Genomic DNA, 12,221 nt, shown 5'->3' with positions numbered 1-12,221 from the left:
CACCAACCTCATAACAGAAGCACGAAAGCTACAGGTAGCCAAAGTACTACTGATAACACTAATCTTATTTAAAATGAATCTTAGCAATAATTTCAGTGTTGTAGAAGATCAGAACATTTAGTTCCTATAAAGTCATTCCTTTACTCAGAGTTAAGAAGACAATAAATGTTGAATGTAATGTTACAATACATCAAAATACTAAGAGTCTCCTGTGTAAATGAACTAGCTATCTGGAAACAGTACAAACTGTCAGCATTATATTTTAATGTTCAGTCAACTTTAGTAGTGCAATTCTGATGGCTAGGTAGCGAAACTTCTCCTCTCCCAGAACTGGTGTCCAGCACTGCAGATCAGCTTCCTGTGACCTTCATTACCTTTGATTTTATTTAAAATGCTAATGTTGTTCAGAAGAGAATAAAATTTCTGTTGTGAATTTTCTAAAATACATTCACAATCTAACCACAGCCATATAGCCATGTTCAAAGTTGTGGCTCTAATCACTGAACAAAAGGCCATGTGTCATTATAAACATTTAAGATCATCATTTTTGTTTCATTCCTTAATCTAAATCAGAATCCTTCATTTGAATTCAAATATAATCAAAGTAACTAAAAAACTTACATCTCACATATTTGCTTAGAATGTATTTCATTTCTTACTTTGCACCTTCAGACATCAAAAATGCATTTGTTAATTTTATTGATGACTTCTAAATGGAATGAACCACATGAAACGATGTTATTAAATAGTAGGTTAAAATTGGCGGCATGGCGTCGCCATAGCAACAGGCAAACGCGACACTTCCGTGTATAAAGAACGTCGCTTCTGAGCATGCGCACTAAGCGACATCATAATAATCACCCTCATCATTATTATGTTAGTGACAGAATGCCTGTAAAGGACTACTGATGTGATGTTCTTACACAAGCATCCCGTAATTAGGTATTATGTATATAGTAGGTATTATGTATATAGTAGGTATGTATACAGTAGGTATTAATTACGTAATTAGTATTTATGAATTAAATTATGCGGCATAGCGTCGCCATGGCAACAGGCAAAGGCGACGTGCGCACGTACTTGTGACGAATGAACGTAAGTTCTAAATCTAAATTCTAGAATGTAAACGTGAAGATGTGAGGACACTTCACTTCATTTGATACAAGCGTAAGGTAGAGGATCTACACAAATCCGATTAATATTATATATATGTAGTTGTATAAATAAAAGAATAATAGCGCATGCCAAGGCCAGGACGTGATATTTAGATATCAAATTATTCTAATTTCTAGTCAAACGTATGTAGATCATAACAGTCTTTTTTAAAGAACAAACTTGATTGAAGCATCTGATTTTGAGGACCCAACCAGCATGAGTTCTCCAGTAGTAGGAATATTGTGCTTCATCCAGAGCTAGCATTTTACACAGTGCTACAAAGAATGTTCATTCAACTGTCAAACGGAATGAACACAGATTTTGGACACAACTGTTTTTGCAAGGTACCACAGATGTGAACGCATCTTAAAACGCTCAGACACATCAATTTTAGCATGTAGCCTGAGGTTAAAGATAGAAATGATCAGATCAATTGAGGGCAAGGAGAACTCGACTTTCTTACTACAACATTGCATCTCGTGTTCAATGACGATCGTTTCTGAACCTCTGCTTGATCACATGGATTCATAAAGTTTTTTTTTTTCGTATATTGGTGCAACGAAATTAGCTTTTTATTGCTTTAATCATAAGTCTGTACTTATCCTGTTTCTAAAAGCTATAAAGAATAAATATTATTATTATATAAGGTACATTATACGTGTTTTCTGGCCTGCAAAGTAACCATATTCGAAATTGAAATGGGAATTAAAATATCAGTCTGTCAAGGGGAGGGACGGAAGATGGACTGCCTAGTAGCATGCCAATATTTGTTTAATGAGGGTTACGACTGTGGGTGTATCTGGTCTTTTTTTTACTTAATGGGTAAGAACAACACAAATTAAATTATAAGTACTAGAGTTCAGTTTCTATAAGAACAAAAGAATAAATATAATATAAAAACACAAATATTGTAACCATTTATTTAAAATATTAGCATAATTTGTTTGTGACAAATTTATTTCATCATTTTAAATTAAGCATAATGTGAGAGTACAATAATCAAAAATGAGCTGGTATGACAGCATGAACATAATGTGCTTATTAATGTCAGTCATTTAGAGAATTGAGTGGTAGGACTTTCCTCCGCGGTTCTGCTGCAGTACTTCTGCTTACTTGATATAAACAATGTTCAAAAAATAAAATTCGTGGATTCAATATAAATAACAAGCTAGCCAGCAATTGCTAAATGACAAAAGCATTTATTTAAATTTAGAATCATTTGTTATTCCTTAATCTAATCATCTTTGATTAAAAATAAAGTAATAAAAAATACATCAATCTAAAGTTCTTTTATGCACTGAACAAAATGCATTTTATTTTATTGTATTATGGATGAGCCAGACGATTTTTGAATGTCGCCATGCAACAGCGCGACCTTCCTGTATAAAGAAAGTTCTAATCCACTAACGACACATATACCTTCATATTTGTTATGACAAACTGTAAAGTACTATGTTTCTTACAAAGATCCTATTAGATTATATATAGTATATATATTAGTTGTAAGTATTATCTATTGATAGATAATTATGCTAGGCCTAAAGGAAGCAGCGACGATGTGAGAAGTAGTTCATAATCTAGAAGAAAGTTCTATAGAGTCTTCTGGTGACTAGAATCATGAAACCAATCTTTTTTACAACTGTAACAGATGTGGTTGAAGACATGGTACATGAGTATTTATGAAGAATGAGCACAGAATACTTCGTTGAATATTTGCCATGTGCAGCCACGAGCATCGCACATACTTGGGAATGATTCTAAGTGTTGCCATGCAGGTGATGTATCTGTAGTCATTCTGTGTCACTGCCTGCTGTCTCACGGAGAAAAGTCTCTTTTTCAAGCTGTCTACATGAACCGGGGAGAGTCGAGACATGAGAGCACCCACTCATATGGCATGTGAGCTGTCACTACATGCAGCTCTGTATCAAGGGGCTTACCAAGCAGAGCCGTGTTGAACCGGGATCTTCTGAACAGTACGGCCTCAAATGAAACACTGGAGGAGTTTTGCCTGGAGGTGTTGTCAAGCTGATGCGGTTCAAATGAGACTCTGAATCAGGTACTGTCTGTCGGAGGATTAACTCCATTGTGAAGCTCAGGACTTTCGTTAGTATGCAAAAAATTCTGGAACTACTTCTCGAATTTTTTCAAATTGCGACAACTTCCGTTTCAGTTTCTGACCTTGACCTCTTAATGCTAAGTGATCTACAACTACTTTTTTTTATTATTTTTTTTTTTTACTGAATTTATATTGTGTACTGAAATCAATTTGTAATGTAAATTCATGTGCATGTCTTTTTTTTGCTTAAATAATTTAAAGTTAATAATAGATAATCTGTGATTTTCCTGATTTTTTTTTAAAAATACTATAAAAATAATAAAATTATATATTATATGAAATTTGTTACCAACAATATTAATATCAAGCTTTCTTATGCAAATGTTTAATTTAACCTTATTCTCAACATCGTGGGACTACAGTTGCATCAATTTTACATCCATCAAAGGTTTGTGGTAGGGTCTGAGTGGCATCAGTAATGATGGAGGTGGGCGTGTACGGCTCTGCCCGAATTAGTTTGTTTGTGCGAGCCAAGGTTTGATTGTCGTAGACAAAGGATTGACAGGTGAGGAGGGAGAGCTCGCGTCTCTGGAATCATGGCCAGATATACTACAGAAATTGAGTTAGGGAGGAACAAACAGTCAAAATCCACAAAGTAGAGTCATAAACTATAATAATGTCCACTAGACAATTCAGGTTAATACAGGATGCAAAAACAAATAAGAGCTAGAGGCAATCACAGCAAACTCTCCCAAACTGGTAGCAAAGACTTAACTATTTATTTAAATAATTTAGAATAATTTATGTTGTGAAGTCAAACATTTATTCCATAAAGTCATTCTTTACTCAAGTAGAGAATAAATTTAATTATTTCAATAATCAAAATCAAATCTCCTTGTAAATAAAGCTACTGAAACATCAAATTCTCACATATTTAATGCATAATTTAAGTGATTATGGAGTACAACTTCTTCAAATGTGTCACATGGATGCTCGTGCCTTATACCTTTGATTTTATAAAGAATTTCAGAGATAAATTTCTTTGTTTCTATACTAAACAACCACAATGCCATGTTATTTCTTACACTGAACAAAGGCATTGTATTATAAACATTAGTATATTTTTGTTTCATTCTTAATTAAATAGAATCCTTATTTGAATTAAATATCAGAACTAAAAAAACTACATCTCACTATTGTTAGAATGATTAATTTCTACTTACTTCAGAATCAAAATCATGTATTTTATGATGACTTCTAAATGGAATGACACATAACGATGTTTATTTTTGCGCATGTCGCCATGCCAGGCAAAGGAACTTCGGTATAAGAAGTCCTTGAGATGCGCACACGACATATACACCCTCTCTTATTATGTAGTGCAGAACCGAAAGGATACTATGATTTCTATACTGTATGTTCTCATAATACCTGGTGTAGACTGACTGCAAGATGGGTGGCACGTGCGATGAACGCAAGTTCTCTTTTTACCAAGCTGTAAAGCAACATGAACCTGTGCAGATGTTGGAAGACATGCGGTACATGGAGATATTTCACTGGGAAGAATGCAGCCACCAACGGACATACACTCCGTCTGAGGCACTGATGTATGCCATCGTGCACGACCACCGAGCATACGCACAATACTTGGTGAATGAGTTCTCAGATGGTGCTTTTTGCCATGCCTGGAAGAATAGGGACACCTTTCCTTAGTAGCAACATTGCAACTACTTTCGTGAATTTTTCAGTTGCATGCCCGTTCAGTTTTGAACCTCTGAATGCTTAATGCATCCTAGTGGGATTCTATGAAACATACTTGTTTTTATTTTTTTACTGAATATATCATGGATGAATAATTTAATAAATTCTGGCAGGCCTTATGTTAATCAATTAAAAGAAAGAAAACATGATGATTCCACTTTTCTTTCAAACGCTACAAAAGAATAATATTTATAATATTTAAATATTGTAAACATTTATTCCAATTCTTTCAGGTAAACATAATTGATTAATTTACATCAAATTAGTTTTGTAAAAATAGTATCTAAAAACTCATTTTTAGAAGCTAGTAGTGCAATATGAGGAGTCCTCCGAATGGTCGATGCAGACGTTCGTTTTTCTTGATTTAATTACTATGTTTTAGAAGATAAATTTGGAATTTATACTACTCCGCTGCGTCATTGTGGCAATACTAAAGCATGTTTAGATGAGACCATTTTCATCCAATAAATCAAATCAAATCCGATTGAACATTAGTAATAACAAAAAAAATACATATTCTAGAATATAGAATCACGCAACCTTAAACAAAATCATTGTAATTTTTAACTTTAATTAAAACATAGAAATTTATTTGAAAGTAAATTTGCGTATATTGCCTTTACAAGTACATTCATGTAAAGAAGTCTTACATAGATAAGGTCTATAAACCTATATATGACAGAACTGTAAGGCATATATTTTATGTTCTACTAGATGCAATTGATGTAGGTATGAATTCTTGTAGATTGGTCAAGTCTAATACGTTTACTATTTAATTTTAAAATTAAGTGTTCAAAGCAAAAAATGCGTGTGAATTTTCTAATAATTAATTAACAGTATAGCATGTTCAAAGATGTTCTATACAAAGTCCATATTATTGTAAATGATGCATTGTGTCATCTATAATAATCCTTATTTAATAATAAACAAATATCAAATGTAACTGAATGTAGAATTTTATGATACTTAGCCAACATAAATCATTGATTATGATGTCAAAGAGAACCACAAATGTAATGAGTTATGGGCTTGGTGCCATAGACTGGCAGACATCACTCCTTCATAAGATGTCTCACTGCACTAAGGAATAATTCTCTTCATATTTTTCAGAGAAGCCGAAGAATCGAATGTACACAAACCCAATAGTATGTATAGTAGATTTAATAGTGGTTGTATTATGAATCGATTACTATGAATATTGGGAACTCCCAGCACGCTAGGAGTCTCATCTTGACATAACTAAGTTTAATCTAATCTAAATGTAATTAATGTTGTTCAATCTGATTGCGTTCAAGAAGGTGACGTCATGACGAGTCTTTCTAATACTGAAGAAGCTTTACTGGTGGAATAACAATCTTATTTCTTGAAAATTCGCCCAAACATACTCGTTTGTCAAAGTGTAGACTCCGTCAGTTTTCGAATACCTCTACTGTAATGAATCCTCAGATGGGCTTTTCGCAGTAATTTTTGTATATTTTTTCTATAATTATCTTGCTGATCATTAAAGTAAATAGTATGCCTTTTTTATGTGTTTTATCTAAAACGAGTAAAGCAACATGGTCGGAGATTATCCATTTTGCTTTTTAACCGATGCTAAAAGGTATACTGAAGTGTTTAATATGAATCGGGAATAGCTCGTCTTTCTGGCTCGACTCCAAAGTAAGTTCAAATTATTACTGGAACTTCTTTTAGGCAAATGGGTTAAATAAAAAGACTCCATCTAAATGTCAAGAGTAGGGTCTGGCAGGATATTAGTATGGACGGCGATGAGCCGCAGGACATTTTCTTATTGCACAAAAAAAAAAGGGTTTTTTTAAAAAATTTAAAAAAAAAAAAAATTTTTTTTTTTTTTTTTAAAAAAACCCCAAAAATTTTTAAAAAATTTTTTTTTTTTTATTTTTTTTTTTTTTCTTTTTAAATTAAAAAAACCAAAAAAAATTTTAAAATTAAAAAAAAAAAGGGGGTTTTATTTTTTTTTTAAAGGAAAAAAAAAATTTTTTTTTTTGGGGGAAATTTTTTTTTGGGGGGAAAAAAATTTTTTTAGGGTTTTTTAAAAAAAAAAAAAAGGAAAAAATTTTAAAACCCCAAAAAATTTTTCCAAAAATTTTTTTAAAAAAAAGGGGGGTTTCCAAAATTTTTTTGGGTTTTTTGGGTTTTAAAAATTTTTTTTATTTTTTTTTTAAAGGTTTTAAATTTATTTTTAAAAAAAATTTTTTTAAAAAAGGGCCCATTTTTTGGAAAAAAGGAAAAAGGGCAAAAAACCCGGTTTTTTTAAAAACCCCCAAAAAAAAAATTTTTTTAAAAAAAAAAAATTTTAAAAAATTTTTTTTTTTTTTTTAAAACTTTGGAAATTTTTTTTTTAAAAAAATTTTTTTTCCCCCAAAAAAAAGGGTTTTTAAGCAAAAAATTTTTTTTTAAAAAAATTTTGGGGAAAAAAAAAAATTTTTTTTTAAATTTTTTTTGGGGAAAGTTTTTGGGAAAAAAATTTTTTAAAAAACCTTTTTTTCCTTTTGAATGCCCAAAAATTTTTAAAAAAAATTTTTTTCCCCCAAAAAACGGGAAAAAAAAAAATTTTAAAAAAATTTTCCCCCCTTTTTAAAAAAGGGTAAAAAAAAAAATTTTTTTTTTTAAAATTTTTAAATTAAAAAATAATTTTTTTTTGGCCAAAGGGGGGAAAAAAAAAACCCGGGGGAAAAGGCCCCTTTTCTTTTTAAAAAAAAACCTACAAAAAAAAACCCCAATTTTTTTTTTTTTTTTTTTTTAAAAAAAATGTTTTTTTTTCCCCAAAAGGAAAAGGGGGTTTGGTTTTGGGAAAAGAAAAAAAAAATTTAAAAAAATTTTTTAAAAAAACCCCTTTTGAAAAAAATTTAAATTTTTCCCTTTTTTAAAATTTTTTAAAATTTTTTAAACTGGTTTTTTTTAAAAAAATTAAAAAATTTTTTTTTTAAAAAAAAAAATTTTAAAAATTTTTTTTTTATTTTTTTTTTAAATTTTTTTTTTTAAAAAAAAAATTTTTTATTTTTTTTATTTTTGGGGGGGAAAAAAAAAAAATTTTTAATATTAAAAAAAAAATTTTTTTTTTGGGGGGCCCCTTTTTTCCCCCTTTTTTAAAAAAAAAAAAATTTTTTTTTTTGAAAAAAAAAAAAAAAAACCCGGGGGTTTTTCTTTTTTAAAAACCCTAAAAAACCAAATTTCGGTTTCCAAAGGGGTTTTAAAGGGGGCCCAAAAAAAAAATTTTTAAAAAAAGGGGGGGGGAAAACCGGGTTTTTTTTTTTTTTGGGGGGGGGGAAAGGGGGGAAAAAAAAATTTTTTTAAAAATTTTTGGGGGGGAAAAAATTTTTAATTGGGGTTTTTTTTAAAAAATTTTGGGGTTTGGGGGCCAAAAGGGGGGGGCCCCCGGGGTCTTTTTGGGAAAATTGGGGGTGAGAATGTCTGCTGCAGTCATTCATCTGCTCCACACCTAGCCTTGGCTGTCCACTACAACAGGAAGGAAATAATGGCTCTCATTCTTCAAGAGACTTCTTGGTCCTACATGAACCGGGGAGAATGCGAGCACATGGACGAGGGCAGAACTCCACTCCATATGGCATGTGAGCTGTTACACTCAGATGCTGTCATGCTGTTACTGGCAAGCGGGGCTTCACCACAAGCTGAGGATCGCGATGGTATGACACCGCTGGATCTCATTCTGGAACAGCTACGAGCCTCCAAAGTGAACACACGTGCCAAGATGTTATGCCTGGAAAGGCTGCTCATGTTCAAGCCTGAATTGCGGTTCAAAATGAAGAGCTCACTGAAAAATGATCCAGAGTACTGGTCCAATGTTCTGGGAGAGGAGACGTTTAACTACCTGGTCGGAAGAACTCCAGGGACACTCTTTCTCTTAGCTATGCAAACAATTCTGGCTCAACTACCTTCTCGTGAATTTTTCAAAAGTCTGGACGAACTGCCCGTTCCAGTTTTTCTGAAACCCCTCTGACACTGCTTAATGCAATCCTAACAGTGGGACTTCTACTGAAACATACTTTTGTTTTTTATTATTTTTTTTTTTTACTGAATTTATATCTGTGTGACTGAAATCAATTTGTAATGTAAATTCATGTGCATGTGCCTTTTTATTTGCTTTTAAATCAATTTAAACAGTCTAAAGTTAAAAGACTAATCCTGATTTGACGTTTTCCTGAAGTTTTTCTTTTTTTACAACACTGACTACTAAAAGAGAGATAAATATTATATTATTATTATTATTATTATGATATGAAAATCTGGGTACCAACAATATTTAATATGCAAGTCTGTTTTTTCTGTGTCCATCTGTCCAACCATGATTTAAGTTTAACCATTATTACGTCAAGACATTTACGTTATTGTGGACAAAATAATAAGGGTTACATCAATTTTAAAAAATCCATTCTAAATGGGTCTGCTCAAGCATGGGTAGGGGAGGCTGAGCCAGTGGCATCAGTAATGATGAGGAGGCCTGGGCCGTAGTGAGCAGGCTCATGCAACGAATTAGTTTGTTTGTGGCTGAGGCAATGTCCTTGAGTTGGCGTTCATGTACAGAAGAGGATTTGGACAGTGTTGAGGAGGGACTGTATCTCCTGGGGTCCTGCTGGGTTCATTGTTGGCCAGATGATACTATCAGTAAGCAGTGTGGAGGTGTTAGGGAGGAACCCAAACGCAGGACAAAATCCAACAAAGAGAGTTCAATAATACTAATAATAATGATCCGACCTAGGACACAGTTCAGGTGTGAATCCACACAGGATGCAAAAGAAACAAAGAGACAGAGGCATAAGCAGGGCAAAATCACAGCACCAACCTCATAACAGAAGCACGAAAGCTACAGGTAGCCAAAGTACTACTGATAACACTAATCTTATTTAAAATGAATCTTAGCAATAATTTCAGTGTTGTAGAAGATCAGAACATTTAGTTCCTATAAAGTCATTCCTTTACTCAGAGTTAAGAAGACAATAAATGTTGAATGTAATGTTACAATACATCAAAATACTAAGAGTCTCCTGTGTAAATGAACTAGCTATCTGGAAACAGTACAAACTGTCAGCATTATATTTTAATGTTCAGTCAACTTTAGTAGTGCAATTCTGATGGCTAGGTAGCGAAACTTCTCCTCTCCCAGAACTGGTGTCCAGCACTGCAGATCAGCTTCCTGTGACCTTCATTACCTTTGATTTTATTTAAAATGCTAATGTTGTTCAGAAGTGAATAAAATTTCTGTTGTGAATTTTCTAAAATACATTCACAATCTAACCACAGCCATATAGCCATGTTCAAAGTTGTGGCTCTAATCAATGAACAAAAGGCCATGTGTCATTATAAACATTTAAGATCATCATTTTTGTTTCATTCCTTAATCTAAATCAGAATCCTTCATTTGAATTCAAATATAATCAAAGTAACTAAAAAACTTACATCTCACATATTTGCTTAGAATGTATTTAATTTCTTACTTTGCACCTTCAGACATCAAAAATGCATTTGTTAATTTTATTGATGACTTCTAAATGGAATGAACCACATGAAACGATGTTATTGGCGGCATAGCGTCGCCATAGCAACAGGCAAACGCGACACTTCCGTGTATAAAGAACGTCGCTTCTGAGCATGCGCACTAAGCGACATCATAATAATCACCCTCATCATTATTATGTTAGTGACAGAATGCCTGTAAAGGACTACTGATGTGATGTTCTTACACAAGCATCCCGTAATTAGGTATTATGTATATAGTAGGTATTATGTATATAGTAGGTATGTATACAGTAGGTATTAATTACGTAATTAGTATTTATGAATTAAATTATGCGGCATAGCGTCGCCATGGCAACAGGCAAAGGCGACGTGCGCACGTACTTGTGACGAATGAACGTAAGTTCTAAATCTAAATTCTAGAATGTAAAAGATTTCTATACTGTATGTTCTCATAATACCTGGTGTAGACTGACTGGCAAGATGGGTGGCACGTGCGATGAACGCAAGTTCTCTTTTTACCAAGCTGTAAAGCAACATGAACCTGTGCAGATGTTGGAAGACATGCGGTACATGGAGATATTTCACTGGGAAGAATGCAGCCACCAACGGACATACACTCCGTCTGAGGCACTGATGTATGCCATCGTGCACGACCACCGAGCATACGCACAATACTTGGTGAATGAGTTCTCAGATGGTGCTTTTGCCATGCCAGGTGAGAATGTCTGCTGCAGTCATTCATCTGCTCCACACCTAGCCTTGGCTGTCCACTACAACAGGAAGGAAATAATGGCTCTCATTCTTCAAGAGACTTCTTGGTCCTACATGAACCGGGGAGAATGCGAGCACATGGACGAGGGCAGAACTCCACTCCATATGGCATGTGAGCTGTTACACTCAGATGCTGTCATGCTGTTACTGGCAAGCGGGGCTTCACCACAAGCTGAGGATCGCGATGGTATGACACCGCTGGATCTCATTCTGGAACAGCTACGAGCCTCCAAAGTGAACACACGTGCCAAGATGTTATGCCTGGAAAGGCTGCTCATGTTCAAGCCTGAATTGCGGTTCAAAATGAAGAGCTCACTGAAAAATGATCCAGAGTACTGGTCCAATGTTCTGGGAGAGGAGACGTTTAACTACCTGGTCGGAAGAACTCCAGGGACACTCTTTCTCTTAGCTATGCAAACAATTCTGGCTCAACTACCTTCTCGTGAATTTTTCAAAAGTCTGGACGAACTGCCCGTTCCAGTTTTTCTGAAACCCCTCTGACACTGCTTAATGCAATCCTAACAGTGGGACTTCTACTGAAACATACTTTTGTTTTTTATTATTTTTTTTTTTTACTGAATTTATATCTGTGTGACTGAAATCAATTTGTAATGTAAATTCATGTGCATGTGCCTTTTTATTTGCTTTTAAATCAATTTAAACAGTCTAAAGTTAAAATACTAATCCTGATTTGACGTTTTCCTGAAGTTTTTCTTTTTTTTACAACACTGACTACTAAAAGAGAGATAAATATTATATTATTATTATTATGATATGAAAATCTGGGTACCAACAATATTTAATATGCAAGTCTGTTTTTTCTGTGTCCATCTGTCCAACCATGATTTAAGTTTAACCATTATTACGTCAAGACATTTACGTTATTGTGGACAAAATAATAAGGGTTGCATCAATTTTAAAAAATCCATTCTAAATGGGTCTGCTCAAGCATGGGTAGGGGAGGCTGAGCCAGTGGCATCAG

General features: G+C 33.6%; 2 protein-coding genes across 2 annotated transcripts; both read left to right on the top strand.

Annotated features, from left to right (window-relative positions):
* Positions 1-4,732: 4,732 nt before the first annotated feature.
* LOC132842299 (ankyrin repeat domain-containing protein 9-like) lies at positions 4,733-8,951 on the top strand. The gene is made up of 2 exons (XM_060864979.1): positions 4,733-4,896; positions 8,393-8,951. Exons 1-2 carry the CDS (start codon positions 4,733-4,735, stop codon positions 8,949-8,951), a joined length of 723 nt encoding a protein of 240 aa, XP_060720962.1.
* Positions 8,952-10,883: 1,932 nt separating this feature from the next.
* On the top strand, positions 10,884-11,740 carry LOC132842298 (ankyrin repeat domain-containing protein 9-like). Its single transcript, XM_060864978.1, has one exon. The coding sequence runs from the start codon at positions 10,949-10,951 to the stop codon at positions 11,738-11,740; it is 792 nt and encodes a 263-aa protein (XP_060720961.1). The 5' UTR covers positions 10,884-10,948.
* Positions 11,741-12,221: the final 481 nt, after the last annotated feature.

The sequence above is a fragment of the Tachysurus vachellii genome, chromosome 3 (assembly GCF_030014155.1).
Source record: "Tachysurus vachellii isolate PV-2020 chromosome 3, HZAU_Pvac_v1, whole genome shotgun sequence".
Classification (NCBI taxonomy): Eukaryota; Metazoa; Chordata; class Actinopteri; order Siluriformes; family Bagridae; genus Tachysurus; species Tachysurus vachellii.
Note: the sequence above shows the minus strand (reverse complement) of the source record. Positions and strands in the feature narration are given on the sequence as shown.

Bases quoted from the DNA above. Each gene is read 5' to 3' on its own strand.
- LOC132842298 (XM_060864978.1), top strand. From the start codon at position 10,949: ATGGGTGGCACGTGCGATGAACGCAAGTTCTCTTTTTACCAAGCTGTA.
- LOC132842299 (XM_060864979.1), top strand. From the start codon at position 4,733: ATGTTGGAAGACATGCGGTACATGGAGATATTTCACTGGGAAGAATGC. The intron at 4,897-8,392 runs CTGGAAGAATAG...TGGGAAAATTGG, and splicing joins GATGGTGCTTTTTGCCATGC to GGGTGAGAATGTCTGCTGCA.